Below are 24,691 nucleotides of genomic sequence, written 5' to 3'. Positions count from 1 at the left end.
CATCACCAGATGAAGAAAAGCAGATGGCAGTCTGTGTCATGCTGAGTCCTCATTCTGAAAACATTGCAAGGATATGAGACATGAGATATAAGTGACCAGCCAACACTGCATTCCTTGCAGGAACAAGCTCAAAAGCATGACAAAGAAAAGACTGGGCTGTGGGGAGTGACACTTTGCAGGCTCACTGAGATCCTGGCAGGACCTCGATGATGATGGTGCCAGGAAAACATTAGATGTTGGCGGCTGATGGGAACCAGGCTTTACCAGCAGCTTGTGCTGGTGAGATGATGTGAGGTGGTCCAGGGAGGTGAGGGGCTCAAGCAAGCTTGTAACGTGAGCTCCAGAAGGTGGGCGCAGTGGATATGCCTGGAACTGAGTGAAAGTGCAGTGTGCTGTGAGTGTGTTCAGAAGGTAGCAGGACCAGTACAGGAATGTCCACAATGATTGATTAGAAGGCATGAGTGCCGGATGTATGTGAAACACAGGAGACAGATGGGTAGGCCTTCGACTGGTTGGATGCGAGTGTGCAAAGTGCAATACATGCAGTAATACATACATACATACATTAATCCTTGTTCCATAGATCATGAATATGACATTTTGTAATTATGTGGAACATGTCACTTTAACATAAGTTTTCTTTACACAAAATAATTAATTAATTTATTTTTTTACAGTTACTACTTCACATCTAAAAATTCATCTATTGAGTAGAAGGAGTTGTCATTCAGAAGTGTTGTAGCCATGCACTTTGCTGTTATTTTTTAATTGGGATGGGTTATTAATGACAAATGTCATAAGTGAATATATGTATTGCGAAGGTACTGTGAATATCCTGAGTTCCTTAAATAAATGTCTGCAAGGTGATCTTGGGTGGGCTCCAGCTATTACTCTGATTACACACTTTTGTGCAATGAGTACTTTCTCTCTTAATGACTAATTGCCCCAAAATATGATGCCATATGAAAGCAGTGATTGAAAATAGGCATAGTAGGCTAATTTACTGATATGTTTATCACCAAAATTTGCAATAACCCTAATAGTATAAGTAGCTGAACCTAAATGTTTCAGCAGATAATCGATGTGTTTCTTCCAATTCAATTTCTCATCATTGCAATCACCCAGAAATTTTGAGTATTCCACCTTAGCAACAGACTTCTGTTCATAGTCTCTATTTATCAATGGTTTATGCCATTTACTCTACAGAATTGTATAAACTCTGTTTTCTCAAAATTTAGTGAGAGTGCATATGCAGAGAACCAGTTAATAATTTTCTGAAAGACATTATTTGCAATTTCCTCTGTTAATTCTTGCTTGTTGGGTGTGATTTTGTAGTTGTATCATCAGAAAAAGGCACTAGCTTTGCATCTTCATGAAAATAGAGTGGCAAGTTGTTAACATATATTAAGAACAATAAGGGACTCAAGATTGAATCCTGTGGGACACCATTTGTGATATCTCCCCAGTTAGAGGACTCTGCTGGCTTTTGCAGACTATCTGTACTATTAATTTCAACCCTCTGCTTTCTTCCAGTTAAGTATGAATTAAACCATTTGTGCACAGTTCCACTCATACCACAATATTTAAGTTTATCTAGAAGACTTTCATGATTCACAGAATCAAAAGCCTTTGAGAGATCACAAAATATTCGAATGGGTGATGTTCGGTTATTCAATGCATTTAATATTTGATCAGTGAAAGCATATATAGCATTTTCTGTTGGAAAGCCTTTCTGAAAGACATTTTGTTAGTACTTAATTTTTACAAATATGTGATGCTACTGTGGCGTTGATAGGTCACATCGACCATGTAAAGCATGATTTTTGAACTCTAACTGCTCTGACAAGCCGCCATGTTAATGTTCCAGTCAGCCTTTGTACCTTGTACAGTGTACACGTGTATCCTTCTTTGTGCTGAAATATATGTAAGTATAGACATTTATGGGAACAGTTTATTGTTCATATTCCTGTTTCCCATATTGGTGACCCCGAAGTTTCTACGACTTCCATGCCAGTTGTGTGGAATTGAACAGGTTTTACATTCGACGCCATGGCTGCCTCACCAAACTTTTTATACGAGGATTTGGAGGCTTCGCTACTACTACCAGGCCACTACAATCCCCTGCCAATGGTTGTTTCGCCACCAATGTACAGTGATTTGCGATCTCCAACGAAGTTAATCCTAAACTTTGCATCTCTACAATGGCCGAGTGTGACGCTGTTACCTCAAACAATGGACTCAGGTTTAGTATTGCCGGACTGTGCATGCCAACATGTGAAAGGTGAAGTGGACGATTTCCAGAATAGTGTAACGATCGATCACTCATTTAATGTTCAAAGGGACCCAAATTCACACACGTGCTTTGATACTCTACGCGCCGCAACATCGGATACAGTAGTGCCGTGAGCAACGTCTCCATTCATGCAAAACGCACACGTGGTCAACTGCTATCAAGCTCTGCCAGTTTTGCCTTCCTCACAATTTAATAACGGACATTTTTATACATCAAATTCGCCGGGCTCAAACACCACATCTGTTGCCCAGTTTCTCAACCACATGGGTTCGAGCACACCTGATGGCACTTCGCCATCCAGGAACGTTGTAATATGACAATGTGACCACCAGCAGGTTTCACCAGTGATTTATGGTCCTACCACATGGGGTGCATTTCTGATGTGCACAGAAAACACTCACTGTTGCCACACCAAGTACCAAACCACCCCCCTACAACCCCTCACTTACGGGGGCCCCGATTCTGACCATACAGCTGCTCGCTCCTTCTGCAGTACTGTCTGCGCCTGCCACGCCACCCTTCCAAGGTGGACAATTTAAGTACTGTGCCTTTAACCTCCGGTCCAGTTTACGGGCCTACCTCACGCGCTGCTCATCCATTCATTCCCACAGTACCAACCATGCCTGCCATGTCGTGCTTCCGCGACTCATCAGGAACATTGCAACTGGCCGTTGCTCAGGACTGTTTGCCAGTAACACACCCACACCAGTAGTGCTAGGTTACAGGACAGACTATCCTACCACAGGACAGCAGGACTTCCATGATACGCTGAAGCCAACCCCCCGTGCCATCCTCCCTCTGACCATATGCCAAAGCTACCTCCTTTATATGAGGACAACTCCGTTTCATGGTTCGCGCTTGTGGAGCACCTTTTCGAGTTACATCAGGTGACCGACGACAGTTCTAAATTTCTATGTCTCGTCACGCACCTCCATGACCACTCAGATTTAATTTGTGACCTCCTCCTTTTGCCACCGCCACCGCCAAAATACAAGTTCGCCAAGAAGACAATATTGGACCGACTCACCTGCTTGCCACAGGAATTAATAATCAAGATCCTGTACGAGGAACACCTAGGAGACTGCAATCCGTCACAACTCTGGCACCACCTTCAGCTACTTGTGAGTGATCAAACAATGCCGGACATTACCCTGTGGGCGGTATGGTCTGCCAAGTTACCTACCGATCTGCAGATACTCCTGCTACTACACTGTTTCGAGTCTATCGGTTCTCGCCTTTGCATCGCAGATCAGCTGTATGCACTTATGTGACAAAAACAACCAGCTCACCTCTCACCGCTGGTTGGCACTACGCCGCCTGTTTACCGGCCGTCTGCGGGCAGAGGCAGGGCTCGTTCCACCTCCATGCCATCTACACCACCGGGCAGTACTTGCTCGCTCTCTCCTCTTTCCAAGCACTCAAGAATCGCACAAGCACCATACGTCCTGGTTTACATTCCGGAACAGATCAATGAGGACAAACATCCTCTGCTGTCACAATCACCACCACCGCCACATCCGGCTCATCTGTACTGTTGGTACCACAAGATTTTCGGGGATGAGGTCAAGAAATGCAGATTATCTTGCCAGCATCCAAACGCTGACTGCAGGATCTAAAAGATGCCGAGTCCTGCGGGGAACTTCACAGGCGTCCTCAAATATTGCACTGCGTCCACTCTTCCTCTCGGCCGAGCGGTCATTTATACGTGACCGACATTTTGTCAAGCTTGTTTTCCTAGTTGACACAGGCGCTGACGTGTCCATCATACCTACATCATTGGCTCCTCCCGATTTTTCACCGATGAAGTCACTTCTACGCATTGTCAACCCATCAACATTACAAACTGTCAGCTCTGCTAAAGTTATGGTGCATCTGTCTCCTTCTCTACGTTTCCCATGGACTTTTCTACACAGCCGACATTGCCGCGCCAATTCTCGGTATGGATTTCTTGTCCCATTACAAACCCTCCCTGAACATAGTCCAAGGTTCAGTGCTACACCACCCTTCTGACACTCAGATACCGTGCTCAGGCACTTATGCTCGTCATTCTGTTTCTGTTGTGGCATGTGATTTGGTTCCACCCTCGTGGACAAAATTGTGAGCTGTGTCACTAATCTCCTGTCAGAGTACAATGCAGTGGCACAACTCTGTCGGCAAAACGATGAGTTGAAACAACACATTGCTCACACTTTCGATGAGCTCACCATGGCTCGTACCTCGCTGCTGCAACTGCAATCCACAGTTCCTTCACATTCATCAGCAGACACCAGCATGGACTCTCATCAGGCTAGTTCAAAAACATTCATTGCATGTGACAATTCGCGTTAAGTGATCTCTGCACCTGCCACATGCCCGTTAAATGAAGTGCCATGTGTTTCAAACAGTGCTTCTAATGACAGTCGCACACTCGATGCGAACATGCCCTCCCCACAATCAGCCACCCCATGTGTTGGTAAACATTCCCCCTCTCACGCACCAACCACGTGATTCGGCAGCCATCGCCATTCCCCGCATGATGCCAACGGCTCTCTTGCCCGTGCCGGTTACTCAAAGCAAAGCTAACAACAGACAGTCGCTGTGCGCCCTGATCTGCTCCATGCTGCATGCGCAGCTGACCTCTCCAAACAAGTGCATGCTGCGCTCACGTAGTAGGCATGTAACTTTTGTGCTGCCTTTTCCGACTTGCGCTAATGGCTACGCCTCATCGTGCCCCACTCGTCCCAAAACTTTACGCCAAGACGTTACTCAGCCTCATGTTCAGTTCTCAGTCTCTTCTGTCACTGACGGAACGACACACAAGATAATTACCACTGCCAGTCCTTTTATTAGGCATAAGGTTAGATACCTCAACCCGATTAAGTTGCGCGTGGCCCGGCAGCAAATTAACGAACTTGTGGAGGCAGGCATTTTACAGCCATCGGACTGCAATTGGTCTTCACCAATTCACCTCGTCACCAAACACGATGATTCTTTTTGAATGTGTGGTGATTACAGATGCTTAAACGCTTGTACCGTAATGGACAATTACCCAGTGCGAAACATAAATGATTTCATCCATATTTTCTCAGGCGCCACAATCTTCAGTGTGATTGACTGTAAACATGCCGATCACCAGATTTCCTTTGTGGTGGAAGACATTCCAAAGATTGCTATCATCACATCACTTGGTTTGTTACAATACAGCTTCATGCCATTCGGCTTAAAGAATGCGGCACAAACGTGGCAATGTTTCATTGACTCAGTCTTACGACAGTTTGAGTTCTGCTTTGCATACCTGGATGACATCCTCATTTTCAGTAAGTTGACTGAGGACGACGAAGATCATTTATCCCAGGTCCTCCAGAACTTGAACTCCAATGGTATTGAGGTCAAGAAAGATAAATTCCAATTGCGCCAGTCTTCTGTGACATTTTTGGGTTACACCGTCTCTGCAGACAGAATACAGCTTCCCAAATCCTGCGTGCAGGCTATCACATCATTGCCACCCCCAGCTACGTGCAAAGAACTCCGACATTTCCTGGGTACTACAAATTACTACCGCCGACATCTACCTTCTGCCGCCACCATGCAGGACCCGCTAACGGACTCGCTGTCAGGCAAACAGACATTGGGACTTAAGTCAGTCTGTTGGACTGAGCGTGTGCTAGAGGTCTTCAGGGCTCTAAAGACAGCATTAGCTCATGACGTTGTACTCGCCCACTCCAATCCGTCTGCCGAGTTGTTCGTCACTACAGACACCAGCGACATCGCAGTCAGGGCAGTATTACAGCAACGCAAAGGCGACACAGTTTCACCCATTCATTTCTTCTCTAAAAAACTGTCTACAGCACAGAAGAAATATTCTGCTTTTGATAGAGAACTTCTGGTGGTCTAAGAAGCCATCAAACACGTTCGCCCTGACACTGAGGGCCATTCTTTCTTCATCCTTACTGGCCACAAATCACTGGCGGATGCCTTCTGCAACCCTCCTGAGTACCTACCCTCTCAGCGTGTCCACCGCTTTGAACTGGTCTCTCAATTTACTACGGATGTACGCTACATCAAAGGCATGGAAAACATCCCCACTGATTTCTTTTCATGGATCAATGCTGTCTCATGCATCATCAATTTATCCGACCTCGCCATTCTCCAGGCCTCTGATGAGGAATCTCAAGCTCTCCTCACACATCCTCAGATATTGCTTGTGTTTACCAAAGCCAAGGTCCCCAGCATTTCGGACCAAGTGTAGTGCGACTCTTCTACCGCCACTCTGCGGCTGTTGCTCCCTTTCACATTGCGCCGACAAGCCTTCAACGCCTTGCTTAACCCCGCCCACCCTGGTGTCCGCACCACCACATGCCTCATCACAGAGCGTTTTGTTTGGAAAAATGTTAAGCAGGGCTGTCAAACCTGGGCACGCAGCTGCATTTCCTGCCAACGCAACAAAATTGGACACCACACCTCTCCCCAACTTGGCAAGTTTGACATTCCGCAAGGACATTTTCATCACGTACATATTGACCTTATCGGCCCTCTGCCTCCATCAGAGGGCCACAGATATATCCTCTCCACGATCGACCACGTCTCGTAGGGTGGAAGCTGTTCCTTTACCCAACATCACAGCAGAAACCGTGGCCAAGGGATTCGTCTCATCATGGATCGCCAGGTTCAGTTGCCCGTCCACCATCACCACTGACCAGGGTCGACAGTTCGAGTCTTCACTTTTCACTATTCTATGTAACCTTTGCGGTATCAGAAATATTCATACAACAGCCTACCACTCACAAAGCAACGCTTTAGTGGAATGATGGCACCACACCCTTAAAACAGCACTCAGGAGCCATGACTGCCTCTGGTCTGAGGCGCTTCCTTGGGTGTTACTTGGTCTCCATTTGACCTTTAAACCTGACTTACAGGGAACCATCTACAAATTCATTTTCAGCAAGAACCTGGTTCTACCTGTGAAACTTATCCTGCCTCAAGCACCCGAGCATTTCCCCACCTCTCCAGACTTTATTAGTAGAATGTACACCCACTTTAGACATGCACAGCTACACCCGCCTGTCAGTCATTCCCCGCCGGACACTTACGTGCTAACCACACTCAACACATGCTCCCATGTTATGCTCAGGGACGATTCCGTTAAATAACCCCTGCAACCCTCATACCTCAGCCCCTTTGAAGTATTCCGGAGGGGCGAGACAACGTTCGACATTATGGTTAAAGATTGCCCGCAGACCGTTTTGCTACACAGGCTCCAGCCTGCTTTCATGGACTCCGACGCCCCTCTGCTGTCCCAGTTGGACCATCCGGACGAATTTTCCATTGCGCAGCCTGATAATGGGTTAGCTCATCCCATGGTAGGGTCTTCTCCTTCTGATGATTCATCACCGCAGTTAGCGGGTTTCCCAAGCACGTTGTCATCAACCCCATGCACAGGTTTTGATGATGTTTCATCTACTGAAGAGACTTGCTTCCCGACTTTCAACTTGCACTGCAATGTACCACCTAACCACGTCGACGACGTGTCGATTGTCGCTTTTGATGACCGTGTGCTCATGCTCCTTACAGACACTGCAGACTCAACACTCAATGAGGAACTAGATGTCAAGATAATGCATAGCCTCCCTCCTTCAAGAGTGCGATCTATCAAGAGTTCGTGTGTTCATCTCCTCGGATGGCTCGATCTGTATTAGGAGCAGGCACCCTCGCATGCCGCACCCCTCCCCACACCTCTACTCCCGGGCCAGCCGATGCATCATCTGCCTCCGCTGGCTGTCTGATTACAATGTGGACCTGCAGCCCGTCACAATGCCTTCATTCGCCGCCCTGACTGTGATGTAGCTTCCAGTCGTGTGCCTGCTGCCTTGCACTACTCAGTCCGACACTGACGCCCACATGACCTCCCCTCAGGCCTTACAAGCCGTACTCGCTACTGTGGGAGGGGGGGGGGGGGGGGGCTGTGTGGTGTCGATAGGCCCACATCAACCATGTAAAGCATGATCTTTGAACTCTTTAACTGCTCTGACGAGCCGCCATGTTAATGTTCCAGTCAGCCTTTGTACCTTGTACAGTGTACACATGTATCTTTCTTTGTGCTGAAATATATGTATGTATAGACATTTATGGGATTAGTTTATTGTGCATACAATTATCCGTATTCCCGTTTCCCATACTACTCTTGAATACATTACTTTTTCAGTAATTTTGGATACAGATGCCAGAAGTGAGATTGGGCAGTAGTTGTTAGCATCAGATCTATCACCTTTTTTATGCAGTGGTTTAACAATAACATATTTCAGTCTATCTGGAAAAATGCCCTGTTTCACTGAGCTACTACATATGTGGCTGAGAATCTTACTTATTTGTCGGGAACAAGCTTTTAGTACTCTATTGGAAATGCCATCAATTCCATGTTAGCTTTTACTTTTGAGTGAATTTATTATTTTCCTAATTTAAGTAGGAGAGGTGGGTTGAATTTCAGTTTTATCAAATTGCATAGGTACTGCCTCTTCCATATATTGCCTTGCATTTTCTAATGAGTAACTGGATCCTATTTTCTCTACAACACTTAAAAAAATTATTTTTAAAAATGCTTTCTACTTCTGACATCTTGTTCACAAACTTTTCATTGTGTCTGATAGAAATACAGTGTTGCTGTGCTCTTGGTTGCCCTGTTTCCCTTTTAACAATATTCGAAATTGTTTTAATTTTATTAGCAGATGTGTTAACATAATGCTCACTTGTAGGCGAGGTTCTAACCTAACCTAACCTCATGCTTTTGGACTTTTTAATAACTTTTCTTAATACAATGCAGTAGTTTTTATAATGATTTACTGTTTCGGGATCATTACTCCTCCTAGCTATAAGATACATTTCCCTTTTCTGTTTACAAGATATTTTTATCCCTGTAGTTTCTTACAATTATATTTCACTGTTTTCTTAGGGAAACTGTTTACAAATATATTCACAAAGTTATCATGAAATAGGTTAAATTTTAAATTAGCATCATGTCCCCTGTACGCCTCGTCCCAGTCTAATTGTTGCAAGCTTTTGCTAAAATTTTGAATTCTTAAATCGTTAATTGAATGCACTATTTTGGAGGACTGTTTTGCAGTACTGTATGTAGCTATATTATATACTGTAACTATCTGTGCATCATGATCAGACAGACCATTCTTAATAGGAAAAGTTTTTATTTATTAAATTTATCTTGGTCTATGAAAATATTATCTATCAGTGTGCTGCTTACAAAATATAGTAAGAAGTGCACACTTCCATGTTGTGTGGGAAGAGAGCCAGAGGTGCTCATGTTATGTACCCAGTGGCATTGCATACGATCGCAATATGTACTGGGCCTGTGTGATGATGGCAAATGGAGTCTAACCTTATTCATTCTCCTCAGTCTCCACACATGGATATGTCCATTGTAATGTTGTATGCAGAAATGGGGCTCATCTGAAAAGATTACATAATGCCATTTGTACGTCCACTGCTGTCCTTGGGTGCACTATTGTCACTATGCTTCTACTGCAACGTCAAGAGAAGCTGTAACAATCATTGCCATGCTGACGTCCAGTGTGTTCCAAAGTACCTCCATTATCTGTGTTGATTCTTGTCTTGCTGCAGACAAGTCCATTTTATGACTCTTGGTACATCAAAAAGCTGTATGGTACTGCATAGTTGAGCTAACAATTTGTGTGTCCTTGCTGGCATTAGTTGCCTGTAGCCATTGAGATCCAGCATAAAATTGTGTATGGCCGCTTAAGGCATCAGTCTCATATTTCCAATGACCAATGTGAACAGCAATATTGGGGAATAATAACCTGCAGTCTTAAGAGTTTATGATACTTTTACTGTCGAAGTCTGACACCAGCTGATTATAGTTTCTCTCTGTTGCATAAGATGTAACATTATTTTCTCACAAACATCCAAATTCAAATGTGAGTTATGAATGAGAAACAGACTGAATAATCTTTCCTTATGTACAGAATCTAGATGGAGCTTCTCCTCCCTACTTTGTGCAGTTGCACTGAAATGCCAGTCATTTGTATAGCAAACAATTTGTATACTTCATGCCAATTTGGCTGTTCTTGCATGCCACAGCTTTAATGACTAGCACTGTATAATTAACAAATAAGATATGAGAATACCAAAGTGAATCTCAAAAGCAAATAATCATAACTGAAGTGCAGATTGTTTTGGGTGTATCTGAATTGCTGTAATCTGACATGGGACAAAGAGATACTACTGTTTTTGGAACATGAAATGTATGCCATCTGTGAATGGGAAGGTATTATTAGTGAGATTTTTATTTGTATTTATACAACTTTTCTCATAGTTGATACTGCTTGCTGTAAGATATTCCTCTGAAATTGTAGATCTTGTACTTATGGCTGCTACTGTAAATGGTTGTTACTGTTTTATTAGTTACAACAGCAGCCAAAAACTATTTTAACAGGCACACACTCACAAGACACAGGACAGAAGTACTTCATTTGGCTTTAATGGAACAACAGAACAGTGTGACAGAAGGATTCCAGATCGGAGCAAAAGTAACCAACGCAACTGGAAAGATGAAGGCACTCATTACAAGAGGTATGTCAATAATAATGAATAAGGCAGTAATTTGACTCCCATTGTATATAAATCATCAGTTTTGCTGCACATGTAGACTTCATCCTTTGATTTTCTTAGGGGATATACATGTTGCAACTGATCAAAGAAATTTCTTGTCAGATGAGCATATAGTTGAGTTTTCTTCTTGTTCTTGATTCAGAACAATCATACTTCCCTTTGTAATAATGTTGTTGGGAATCCATCAGTCCATGTGATGTTTAGGAATGTGGTTTTTGACTGGAAGTTATGTTTCTTCTGGACTATTAGATTAAATTGTGCAGGAGGTTGAGGGCCAGGACTTATCAGCTGGCTGTCCAGGTAGATTTTTAAAGAGAACAGAAAAACTTGTCAAATGGGTCTATATTTCAATGTACAGGGTACTTAGAGCTCCACTGGGGAAAGTAGCCAGGGGCAGCCTGGAGGATAATGTTTTGATAATGGAGCGAGGAGAGGGAACATGTTACCACTTGAAGGCCGCAAGCAGAGAGAGACTCATTCTTCATTCCACGACGTGCCCGCAACCTGTGCAATTCACGGCATGTCCTTCCACACCTCTTATTGGTGACTGCTATAGGTAAGCCAAAAGGCTTGCTTTGCCATCATTACAAGTCAGTGTGGACTGCAAGGACAGCTTTTTGCTCGAAAGAAAATGTGTAATAAATTATTCCAATATTTGTGTGAAGGGGTGGCCACCTGTATAACATATAACAAAGTGTGACTCATTAGTGCTAGTCCATCTCATTTATGTTATGATAAAAGGTAAATGCCAAGTGGATGACATAAATAATTACTGTAGTCAGCATTAACATGATGTTGGATTTAATTATAATGTATGCTTTTGTAACTCACTGATGACACATTTATGATATTCCATTCATTACAAATTGAAGCAAATTATTGAGGAAACATATGTGAAACGATACAGAAAGATAACTAGTGTGTCATAATAAGGAAAGATAGATTGCTACTTACCATAAGAATGACACCAATAAATTGTGGCCAGTTCACGTCTGCCCCTGGAAATGTCTTACAATTAAAAGTCTAGTTCCAAAATTTCTGTTGTACCATTACGTAATCAATCTGAAACCTTCAAGTGTCTCCAGGTCTCTTCCACATATAAATTTTCTTTCATGATTCTTAATCCAAATGTTAGCTATAACGAAATTATGCTCCATGCAAAATGCTACCAGGCGACTTCCCCTCTCATTCCTTTCCCCCAGTCCATACTCACCTAGAAGTTTTCCTTCTCTTCCTTTTCCTACTAATGAATTCTAGTTTCCCATCACAATTAAATTTTCATCTGCCATAAATATCTGAATATTTTCTTTTATCTCATCATACATTTCTTCAATCTCTTCATCATTTGCAGAGCTAGCTGGCATATAAATGTGTGCTTTTGTTATGGGTGTGGCTTTGTGTCTATATTGGCTGCAGTGATGCGTTCACTGCTGTATGCTATTCATAGTAGCTTACCTGCATTCCTATGTTTTTCTATCCATTACTAAACCTATGCCGGCATTACCCCTATTTCATAACAATGTGACACATCTTAATGGAAATGAGGTCAAGGAATGGGAAGGGTCACAAAGTAAGTCTGTATGCCTTGGATATTCTTCCAGCATATTGAAGTGGCCAGTAGCAGTCATTAAAAATACTTTTTGTATAACATGCCTGCCACCAAGTTCTGAAATAATTGTTGCTTTTTCTAATGACAGCCAGAAAACATGGAACAAGCTCATCTTGTTTAGGGAATTTCTGCAGTCTCTCATTCTGTAAAATACAGCCTTATAAATGAGCATGCCATTCTAGTTTTGAGACAGGTGGAAGGCTTGTGCCAGACACTGCACATACTCTAGTGATCTAGTTTGTTATTTTTCAAAAGTTTACCATAATATTTAGGGTTAAAGAGTACTCTTGAATGGCACACATGTGCCTTATATACCATAGGTGTGGTTGAATACTATTTCAACAGGTTTACATTCCACAGACTGATATCAAGAATTGAGGCTAAGAAAGCAGCTGTGATCAACCCACAACATAGTAACACTGAGGCAAATGAAACGGTGTTAACTGCCATTATGAACTTATTTTCTCCCTTTCGGTATATAACAATTCTTAGTTTTTACAGTAACAATATATTCTATGTGAACTTAGTTTCTGTATATATTATTTTTGTTTTAAATGTGGTATCAGTAAAGAAAGATTGGCCTGCCCAGTATTTCAATGTAATAGGAACAGACAATGTTGTAGGATGGTCCATTTTCCTTCTGAGAATATGTGCTTTATGTGTGTATCAAGTCTATCCCTCTCTCTGTTGTTTAGGTCACTCATTTAAAAAAAAATTCTTCTTGTATTTTAATGTGTACATCCAATTGTCACATATTCTATCAGTTACAAACAAAAAGTGTATGGATATTCAGTTTCCAGATATTCTGACAAAGAATACTGATAATACAAGATGGGGAAAAGGACGAATGGCAGATGAACAGTCCTGTTTTTCTCAGAAAAAATTTGTTCTCTGATCAAAGTAGGGATCTTATTTACTTGAGAGAATAAAGTTCTTTTGGAGAGAAACATCCAGTTTTGTCAGTAATATTAGAATTCTTATATACTACAGAAAAAGAACTTAATTGACCAGACTGGATTAATAGAAACTCAGCTTTTAATTTTTCAGTTGACACTTTTCCTTTGGTGATTGCCTCTCCCAATTGCTCTGAGGTAAAGCGCTCCCACTTCTGATACTGAGTAACGTAAACAGCATTCTTGCTCTTTTTTTTTAATCTTAACCCAGTCACTAGGAACACACACATATGGTAAATAATTTTTATCTTGTGTATGAGTTGAAAGGCATGGTATAAGTGGTGGATTATTGACGAGGAAAGTGTTCTAGTTTCCGCATGTCTTCTTACATATGAATCATTGGATTATGGATTAAGTCACGGTTGTACACATAGAAGTGGCTGTGTTTGATTTTGCCAATAGTGCTCATGTCACCCTCTATTATTATCGATAGATACTAAAAAATTTCAAATAAGTCAAGGAATTTCTTACAGCTCCATTAAATGCAGTAAATGAAGAAAATTGAAAAAAATGTGAGTTGGTCCAGTGGTTCAATTCAGCTTGATATTCTGATTTTGACAGAAGTGGGAGGCTTGAATCAGAGTCCATGAATTTTCCAGCAAGCCTGGTTTTAACTTTTTATAAATTTTCTACAAGACTGAAAACTGTAGTGTCCTTGTAATAGGCCCTAGAATATACTACGTACCAAGTAACTACAGGGCTGGTTTCAGAACATTTTGCCACACATGTGGCTTACCATTTTGTGCCACCCTTTCCCCCCTTTTCCTTCTTATGCTTTCATCCATGACAGTTTTCAAAAATAGTTCTGATACGCACTGTATACAAATCTTGCACTTGCACGCTCGATGCCCTCGGCAGTCCTCTCAGCTCGATACACCGAGCGGCCGCTACTAATTATGAGACACGGTCCAGTTATATTAAAGTGATCACCACCTATGTAAGATGTCAACATGCATTAATCACTCAAAGACAGCAGGTGATGCCCCTAACAGTGGAGGGTATATAAAACATGCCGGAGGGAGGAAGGGGGGAGCAGCGGGGAGGGGGGACACCAAAAACAGTGCAGTCATTGTTGTAATGTGGAAATGGAGCAATTTATCTGATGTCTAAAAGAGCCTGATCATGGCTTGTGGGCCAAGGGTGGAAGCATCTCCGAAGTAGCAAAGTCTGTAAGCTGTTTGCATGCCACCATGGTTAAAGTATACTGTGCATGGCAAAATGGTGCTGATCAAAACCGGTGGCAAGGCAGCTGTGGTGCACCGTGGGCCATACGTGACAGAGGTGTATGATGGGTGTATAGATGTATATGGGGAATAGACAGGCCACTGTTGAGCAACTGACTGCCCAGAGGAACCAACAGGTTACCAACAGTGTCTCCTCAGTGACTGTTCAGCAAATGTTGCTGCATAAGGGCCTGTGCAGTAGGTGCCTGGTTCACGCACCCAAGCTTACTGTTAGTGATAAGCAATGAAGGGTGGAATTTGCACACGACTACCTCAATTGGATGTCCACCGAGTGGCGACAGGTGGCCTTTTCGGATGAATCACATTTTATGCTACATCCGACATGGCTGTTGGCGTATATGTTGTGAAACATCAGGAATCAAACACCCTCTGACCAAGAGTGATTGTTATAGACCTAGGAATGTTTTTGTGTCATTCCCTGGATGATTTCATCATTTTGAAAGGCACAATGGTTCAAGAAAAGTATGCATCTATCTTTGGGGACCGTGTCCACTTGTACATGCAATTTGTTTTCCCTCAGCCCGATAGTGCTGCCAGTAGGACAGTGCAACATGTCCAGCGTGCAGTGTATGTGTGTGGTTTGAAGTGCAACAGGATGAGTTTACCATACTCCTCTGGCCACCAGACTCCCTGGATTTAAACACAATCAAGACTCTGTGAGGAGACCACCTCGATCGGGCTGTTCGTGTCGTGGATCCTTTAAACTGTGGCTTGTGTCATTGAGTCCTTAGACCAGCCTTGTATAACTGACTGTTCAAAAGTAAATAATTTCTAAACATTAAGCATAATCTGCACAAGGAAAGCTGAAAGAGAGAAGGCAAGCAAACACTTTTATTGACTATCGAGATTTCCTCACCAATCAGAATTCTGCAATATATTTGTATAGAAAAAGAATGATCATTGCTCCAAATAGGGGGATTCAAAAACAGCAGAAAGAAATGTACCAGCCCATAATATCTTTTTGTGGAAATGCCTATTCTAGATATAAAGATAAGAGAAGCTACAGGTAAGCAAAGTAAATTGGTAAAATCTCAAGTACTTTTAACTTTCATTTAGAAGACAAGACCTTTGAACATGGATGTATAGTGACCCCTAGTTTGGAAGAAAATATATTCTATGTTTGCAGATTCATACAACTACATAATTGTGTTGTTTGTCAGGGATGTAATATGTAAGATCATGTTATCTCTCAAGTTCTGTCTTGTTGCCATGAATGTAGTATGTAAGATGATGTGCTTTCTAAAGTTCTTTCTTATCTATTGACTGTGTTTAAATCTGTGACACACTATATTTAAAGTTCATACAACTATAGAATTATGTTTTGTTATAGATTTGTGCTTTAGAATTTGATACATTTATGCTATGAGTCTGAATGAGTAGCTCCTTTTACAATTTTGAGGTGGGACAATGCCATTAAATAACTAGTAATAAATTTTCATATTTTGTACTGTAAGAATTAGGAATAGTATCTTAGTATATCTATGTGTATCACCTTACTAGTTCATTTTTTCGTTACATTTAGCTCTATTTATTGAAGTTTCATATGTGAACACCTTTTAATCCAGTCTGACGAAAACCCTGTATACTTTTCTTTTTGTCAATATACATATATGCAGAGCATATGTCATGTAATGTGAGGGTGGTATTGAACAGCATACTTAGTACACAAAACAGTGTTTCAGGATTTGATGTGAATGTTAGACAGGAAGTAACCTAGCCATTGGAGTGTATGATAACTGTAGGGAGGAAACTGAGAGATGTGGGTGGATCCACTTCAAATTGGTGTGTGGCTGTACCCTTGCTGGTGCAGTTGAGTTACAAGAGGTCATGGGTGTTGGGAAATGTACACAAGCATCTGTCAACTATGTGAATTGTTAGACAAGAAATTATCCTATAATAAGAATTCATGGAACTGTTTGCTTAAAAACTGGCATGGACAGTGATATTCCACACAAATGTATGTTTTCTCAAGTAGGGGGATTAACCTCCAAATACCTTGCATAACTTTAAATCAGTGTGTATTTTTTTATCAATTGTAAATGAATCTTCTAGGCCTCTATGTACGTAGGTTAGTTTGTATGAACAATTAGCAAATAGTGTGGAAGAGTGTATACAGTATAACAAGGTGTATACATTTCTGATTTTACACACTGATTTTGGTCCTGAAGCTACTCCATTGTGTCATCACTCAAAGATAATTTTGACTCTGATGGCCTGTATTTATCCTGAGTAATATTGTATCTCATTGGAACTAGAGTAGTGGGCAAACTCATGCTTAACTTTGTTTTGGGTACCCCTGGTCATGACGACTGTGTGTGTGTACTGAAGGAGAGTGTGCAACTATCGCTCGAGGCTTGATGCTTCCTATAACAACTCTTTACATGTGATTGAACTTAATGATGTGATTGTGAACTTTATTCATTTTGTTATGTCGAAAAATTTTTGCTGGTGTGTACCCGGTTGGTTTGGATTCATGGGCCGGTCCCCACATCATAACTGTTGTGACTTGGCGAGACAGCCAAGTCACTAGGAGAGGAAGCCGAAAGGCACGCGTTTAGCTCACGCAGGCTGGCGTGATGTCTGGAACAGGTCAAGGTCTTATAGTAGCAAAAATAGTACATGATTTCTGGAACACTTAACTTTAATCCATAATTGGTGAACATCGGTCTGACGGTACATGCATCACAGGATAAATAGCAAATGATAATGGCGCCTTGCTAGGTCGTAGCAAATGACGTAGCTGAAGGCTATGCTAACTATCGTCTCGCAAATGAGAGCGTAATTTGTCAGTGAACCATCGCTAGCAAAGTCGGCTGTACAACTGGGGCAAGTGCTAGGAAGTCTCTCGAGACCTGCCGTGTGGCGGCGCTCGGTCTGCAATCACTGACAGTGGCAACACGCGGGTCCGACATATACCAACGGACCGCAGCCAATTTAAAGGCTACCACCTAGCAAGTGTGGTGTCTGGCGGTGACACCACAATAACCTTACGCCTGATTGTTTTTCATTATTTTCTCCTTTTGTGAATCAGCATACCCTTACATACTCTGGTTTAAGTGGCTGATAGATTTTGTATTATATTCCTACTGATGACTGAATACATTCTTCTGGTCTGTACCTGATCTCATGAGTTTTTCGAGTCAGCTCAATCATCATACACTTAGGTGCGGAATTTTTTCTCTTCTCTTTTGAAGAGTTTGAAGGTGTAACTTTATAGATGTAAACTTGCAATTTGTAATTCTAATAATTTACATTGTCACTGTGCTTATTTTTATAGTTTAGTGTTGTACAGTTGTAGTTTTGACTTTGTATCATTTGTCTTGTGACAGAATGTTCCACGGATCTTAAAATCTGAATGCCACGTCCTGCTATATGTATAAATTATGACTTGTATAGTAGATATTTTTCTTACGTTTTCTGTAACATGTATCAGATACTTAATATACATCTGTATTCTATCTTTTGGCATCATTTTGTACACTGTTTGGAAAACTTGATAGTAGGTCACAAAATTGTAAACAAGTTGTTTCCAAATTTTGTGAGGCGGATATTGTAAAGGGACTCCCTCCTGTAGGATTACTTTTACTCAACAGAAGTAGTCGATACCAGAACTAATTTTTGAATTTTGGACAGGTCAATATTGCCTCAGCTATTTTTCTAAAAAATTTCATGATTTTGTACACAATGTGTTATATTACAAGATAAAATCTATTAAAAAAGATTACTTTATTTTCTTTGTTACAATCTGTATAGCAGTATATTGCTCCCTCCTACATATATCTCGCGAAGAGAGCACGAGGATAAAATCAGAGAGATTAGAGCCCACACAGAGGCATACCGACAATCTTTCTTTTCACGAACAATACGAGACTGGAATAGAAGGGAGAGCTGATAGAGGTTCTCAGGGTACCCTCCGCCCCACACCGTCAGGTGGCTTGCGGAGTATAGATGTAGATGTATATGCACTAGCTCTGATTGTTCAGTTAAAATTTTTTTTTTTTTAGTAACATTTGAAATTATGAGATATTTGGCACACTTAACATTTCTGTTATGAATTATGCAATTTGGTGCTATTTATTATGTTTATTTCTAGATTTATTTATAAAATAATAATATAAATTAACAGAAATTCATTTGTCAAGAAACTTTGTAAACTTTTTGGAATATTGTTATTACTGCAGATGAAGTAGTAGTGGGCATGCCTCTGATGCGATCGGACGGGCTTTTGTATTTTAGGAAGAACAATGTAATTTTGGCTTAATTCAAAAGACTCTGATATAGAAAACTGTGAGAGAATAAATTAACAACAAAACAAAAAATTTGCACAGGCATTCTTCAAAGTTAATTACGTCAGTTGGAGCCATGAGAACCTAAAATGTCAAAAATTTCAGTTTCATGACTCAGCCCCTAGACATGAAGAACTGAAGCCACTTACAAGAAAAGAAGATTACTAAAAAGTATATTGTAAATAGTAGTGACATCAACAAATTGAGGGAGGGGTAGATCACAAGTTTCCATTTATCTCAGGTAAAAATTTCAATAATGCCTTGCTCCATGGCAGTAATCAGGCTTATAAGTTGGATGCAAGAAAATTCGCAGTTATTTCCTCACATTTTGGATAAATGTCCATCAGGTGAGATGGAGCGTAGTCCAGGAATAGAAGAGCTTTCTATAGCAGCCACATAGATATGTTACATTTTTTTAACTTTAAAAAATAATAATGAGCTATGGACAATGATGCACTTTGATGACTTTTGTGGTACACAGGAACATTTTTCTGCCACAAATTTTTTCAGATTTCTTGGTCATCTGTATTTACTAATAACTGTAGGTGTTAAGTAGTGAGAGCCTGAAGCATTAGAACATATCATTAAATTTTATAGTGCTAATGTTTGGTGGATAATATTGTAAAATTTAAGTGTAGCTCTTCAGCACTATACCACTGATCAAGAGTATAACCCTCTTTTTCAACAAAATCTTGAAATTTTTTTCACTAAAGAAAAAGTGCTGTGTCATACAGTAACAACATTTCTCTTGGCAGTTTTGACTACCATACTCTGCAGCTTTTTTCCACCTATTTAGCGAGGTTCACTGCCAACATTGTTTTTCATCACTTAACTTTCCAAACAGTATCCCACATTAGCTGTAATTAAGTGATCTGAAATGCACACTCCTTTGCTATACTGAAGATGAAATCAGGCTTCAGTGATCCGATCAGTTCTTGGGAAATTCAGCTGCTTCATAATTTTTTAATCAGCAAGAATGGATATGGATTGTAAATTTATTAATTTTTTAATTCTACTCCTTCTCCAGTAACAAACAGTTTGAACTGATACACAACAGTCATTAACAAGTGAACCCAATTTTTCAGTATAATCAGTACTGAAGAGGATGGCAAGTGTTCTCTTTTGGAGGATGGTGCAACAAACTGAGTCACAGACTACCCAATGAGAGGAGAATCAGAATCCCTTAGTTACTTCTCAATAGTTCGTATTACAAGCTGAAGCCCACATCTGGTGCAGCACTGGAAGGCTGGTCTTGACGCACAGACCCTGGCAATGATGCATTGCCATGAAGATGGTGGCAGCTGCTAAACTCAGCACAGCCCAGGCACAGCATTACCTTGTTAGGTGTACAATCCCAGTTGTTGGGCTAGCTACACCAGAAACTGGTACGGCAGTCCGGTACAGCTGGCCGAGTTTGGGACAGCTAGTCTCCTGTCACAGCTGTGGCAAGTGACCGGGAGAAGACGCTCAGGGAGCAAACCCCTGTTTGGAAAGTAGCTGGTTGCGACTGGAGCTGGCTAGGAGGGCCTCAGTTTGGCCCTCAGCCCTTCCAGTGGTGGCTGGACTGCCCTGGCAGGCAATCCTGTCAGGATGACAGTGGAGCAGTAGCGAATTCGCAGTAGAGGCTGACGGTATGACTTGCTGACTCGCTAGTTCTGTGACATGCCTTGCTGGACAGCCAGTATTTATATGCACCAAAGCAGATTGTGATGTTGCTGCCACAAATACCATGTATGCCACATCCCAATATGTCCCTGGTTTCATAAGTAATGGACAGTGATGGGCAGGTGGGTAACGGTGCCCAACAGGTGCCGCAGCGTAATTCTGTGCCAGAATGTAACTGCAAATGTACTTTTTTTACAGCAACGAGTGCTCTTGCCTAGGGTTGATCTGTTACACTCTTTTGCTCTTTGAAAAATTCAGCCCTCCAAATTCTCTCTGTTACTGTACCTAGAACTATAATTCAGTTAGTCAAAGATTCACATCATTCTTAGAAGTCCTTTTTACAGCTCTTCTGTGGCTAAAACATATTCCCTGATACATATAAAATATGTCCACATTTTATATGATTCCAGTCACTGGCCGCCCTGTGAACAAATACTGGGATACTTTGAAATGTTATCACACTTTGCTTTTTGTCCACTACATACGTGCTTCTGTCCACTTTACACAATTCACTCGCTGCTCTCTGCTGTATTCTCCAAGCTGAGTTTTCTATAACACATTTACAGTCCAAAGACTGTGACTTGTCCATTCAGCAGTGTCAAACTATCTTGTAGGGCTAGCGGTTTTGGGATTCTGTGAAGTGTCCTAGAACAGTACTCTTGCCTGATGTTACCGAAATAGGTATTTGTTCTTTTCCATAAATTATCTCCCTTAAACTCATGCCTAGCTTCATCAATGTATCACTCATATTCATCAAACTAGTTGTCTAACCCCCATATTACACATTACCCTAATAGTCTATTACATCTTATTACTATTTTGAGGAACAAGCATAAAAGTTTGCAACAAGAACTTAACACAAATTATTTATAAAAAAAGGAATCTGTAATAAAGTCACTGTAGTCAGACTTCTGATGGTAGCATCTGGAGAACTATGCTTAAATTCTAAAACTTCACCTCTCATCTCCAAGAGACCATTGAGCGTATCGTGCTTCATTACATTTATGATACCACTAATGTATTTATTTAACCACAGGTGCAATACCAGCTATAAACTATGCCACTTAAATCAACTCCTATAACACAGTAACATTTCTCCTCGTCATGTTTCCATGAACCTTGAAATGCTCTTCTGTTCTTCCTTACACTGATTGTGACAGTTACCTTAGCAGACTCTCAGCTGTCATACTGAATGAACTTCAGTGGACTATGAGTGATATAACAATGATGTCACGGGTAATGACCTATCTTGCATCTGTGGTTTCTCAGAACATTGTTATGCTTTTTGAAGTCAGTGTCACATGATAAAAAGACAAAAATCAAAACCATAAGATACTGTTGTGACATTGCTCCATGTTTTATCTTATTAGCTCAGTTCAATAGCATACAACTACCCTACTACAGAATAGAATCGCAAATGGAGCAGGAGTAGGGCAGTGTAGAAATGGATGGGAAAAAGAAATGTTCTACATGCGACCCAGGCAATCTCTCCACATAAACTACATATCTATAAGCAAAGACAATTGGAGAACTCCTAAACTTGTAACTTACGTGAAACACTCTTTACAATAAACTACACCTTCAGTTGCTTACTTCCTACATTTGCCTAAACTTCCCTGGTACCTGTGGTCCTATGCTTACCTGGTGTAATTCCCTCTTTGTCGCCGTATGGAGTATGTGACTCAATGCATGAAGCTACATGACCTGGTAGGTCACACTGCATACATACCACTGGTTTCAGTGGCTCATCTCTTGGGGCCCTTCCCAGGCACCACCACCAAAACTATTCCTGACATAGTCATAGGACAGTGGAAAAGAACAAATCTGGGAACAATAGACACAAGTATCCTATTAGTGGTTACGGATTGCACATGCTGTCCTCGAAGTAACCGATTTGTAACTGTTCATTATGTCACTGTGGTTCCAACTGCTGCTCAAATTGCTGTTGCAGATGCAGTACAATACACCAGAGCCATAGCCCAAATGTGATGATCTTCCCTCTTGGTAGTGCCATGTGGCTGTCTGGAGCCAGATCTTCTTATGACTGTACGTTCTCATGACCACCCCTACCAGGATCATGTTCAGTGGCTACATTCCTGCCAAGTCTTTCTGCAGTATCGTGGAAGGAACATCCAGCTTCCTGTAGCTCTATTACATGACCTCGTTGAAACTCAGTAAGGTGCTGATAATGGTGTCTTTGTTGCCTTGAAGGCATTCTTGATTAACATCAACCCGCCATGTCCAATCTAAATGCTAACGAACACTCTTACAGTGTGTATTTAAAGCAAACGTAATTTGCATCCTCATAGTGGTACTACTTGTGCCGCTCTTATGTGACTAGCACGAAATTTTATAAACATGGTCTTTCTCGATCTTGATTAAACATGCCTACCAACTTTTGTTTATGTCACACAACTACTCCTTGGTGCTGCAATTCATTTTTCTCTGTCAGTGTATATTTTAGATAATATATTTTAAATACACCAAATTCTTAATACTGATTTCCTTTACACAGTTTTAAACATTCAAGACCTATAATGGAGGCAGTACACAAATTTGATTGATAAATTATAACTTTATGGGTGCTAATGACATAGATCATCGAACACTTTCAGAACAAATCAGCTGTACTGTGAACATTATTGCTTGCCCTTAAAGATAGCATTAAATTCCTATTTCACTTAAGAGCTGGAACATCTCTGCTATACAAAATTCTCTATTGTGTTACATTTCAACTACATAAATCAATATTATCTTACCATAACTAACATCATTTGTCTCCATCGCTTGCAACAATTACTAAGACAGGTCTGTACACTTATCCTCTTGAAACATGTTTTTCAGTCAAATCTTTAAAGCAAGTAACTCCATCAAGTGTAAAATGCCGTGGAACAAAATGTAAGTGTGATTCAACATATACATCTGCCTTGATACTGGAGGTTTTGCTGCTAATTTAATTTCATTTGTTTAATTTTTTTACAGCTAAAAGAAAGATTTTTATTTGTATCATGTTGCAGATATGAAGATATGCTGCAAGCCATAATTGTGTTTCCAACCAGAACATAAAAGATTTCTACAAAGAAAACACAAATATCTTAATTTATGAGAAATTTTTTTCAAGTAAAAATCTTCATTAACATATTTTGCGAATAGAGAAACTTTCATTTGGACTATCACAGTGCTTACTTTTGGCCATGTCACAGTATCTTTTGAATAAATGAACATCATTTTTCTGGCTGCACTGTTCAGCTGATTAATATTTCACTGACTGTTTTGAATTTCTCATTTGTACATGCACATTTCCACTTGTGATGTGAATTGTGGCTTGTCCCTTCTACTGTTGTGCATCTCTTTGTTTGATGTGTTCCTATTTCATTTTTCAGAGTTTATACCTTCAGGTACTTGTTTTGGATTTAATGAGTGAAGCATTCATAAAGTATTTTTAGTAGCTGAAAAGATAGAGTATCTTAAGTAATTATACTACAGTTGTCATGGTCACACAAATGTTTATGATGTTGTTTATATATGCAGGGCACCCTCTGCTACTACATATGGTGAGAGCTGTTCAACATCTCAGTTGCCTCGAGAGTTTCTGCACAGCAGCTATTTTAAAAATGATACATCAAAAAATATCCAGACACACAAACACAAAGGTAACTTTTAATATCCACAAACACATATGCATATTATATATTATTTAAAACAGGCCCCACTAACTGAAGTTCCAGCAACTATTTATTACAAGAATAAGATATAATAAAGTAAACATTTCTTTCTGAGGGTAAGGAAGATTAATAGAGAGGATTGGTCTCTTAATAGTGGTAGAGTGGTGATGAGGCTACCACCATGACACAAGAGTTCATTTCCACTCAGTCAAATGTAAAATTGTTCATGCTGTGTTGTTTGAGCCTTCCTTGATATAACAACTGCTTAAAAGGGTATCAGGCATTGCTTCAGACAGTGTTGTGAAAACTACACAATGTATCAACGAGGCAGCTAATCACCTTCAAATTCAACTGTGGGGA

At 40.8% G+C, this 24,691-nt stretch overlaps 1 protein-coding gene across 2 annotated transcripts in view; it reads left to right on the top strand.

Moving 5' to 3' along the window:
* The window catches only part of LOC124613118, a 112,034-nt gene that overhangs the window by 84,402 nt on the left and 2,941 nt on the right, over positions 1-24,691 (top strand). For both annotated transcript variants that reach the window (XM_047141731.1, XM_047141730.1), the window contains 2 exons: positions 10,734-10,870; positions 24,198-24,319. In XM_047141731.1, the coding sequence (XP_046997687.1) occupies positions 10,734-10,870; positions 24,198-24,319 (259 nt within the window). The remainder of the gene's footprint in view (positions 1-10,733; positions 10,871-24,197; positions 24,320-24,691) is intronic.

The sequence above is a fragment of the Schistocerca americana genome, chromosome 4 (genome assembly GCF_021461395.2).
Source record: "Schistocerca americana isolate TAMUIC-IGC-003095 chromosome 4, iqSchAmer2.1, whole genome shotgun sequence".
Classification (NCBI taxonomy): Eukaryota; Metazoa; Arthropoda; class Insecta; order Orthoptera; family Acrididae; genus Schistocerca; species Schistocerca americana.
Note: the sequence above shows the minus strand (reverse complement) of the source record. Positions and strands in the feature narration are given on the sequence as shown.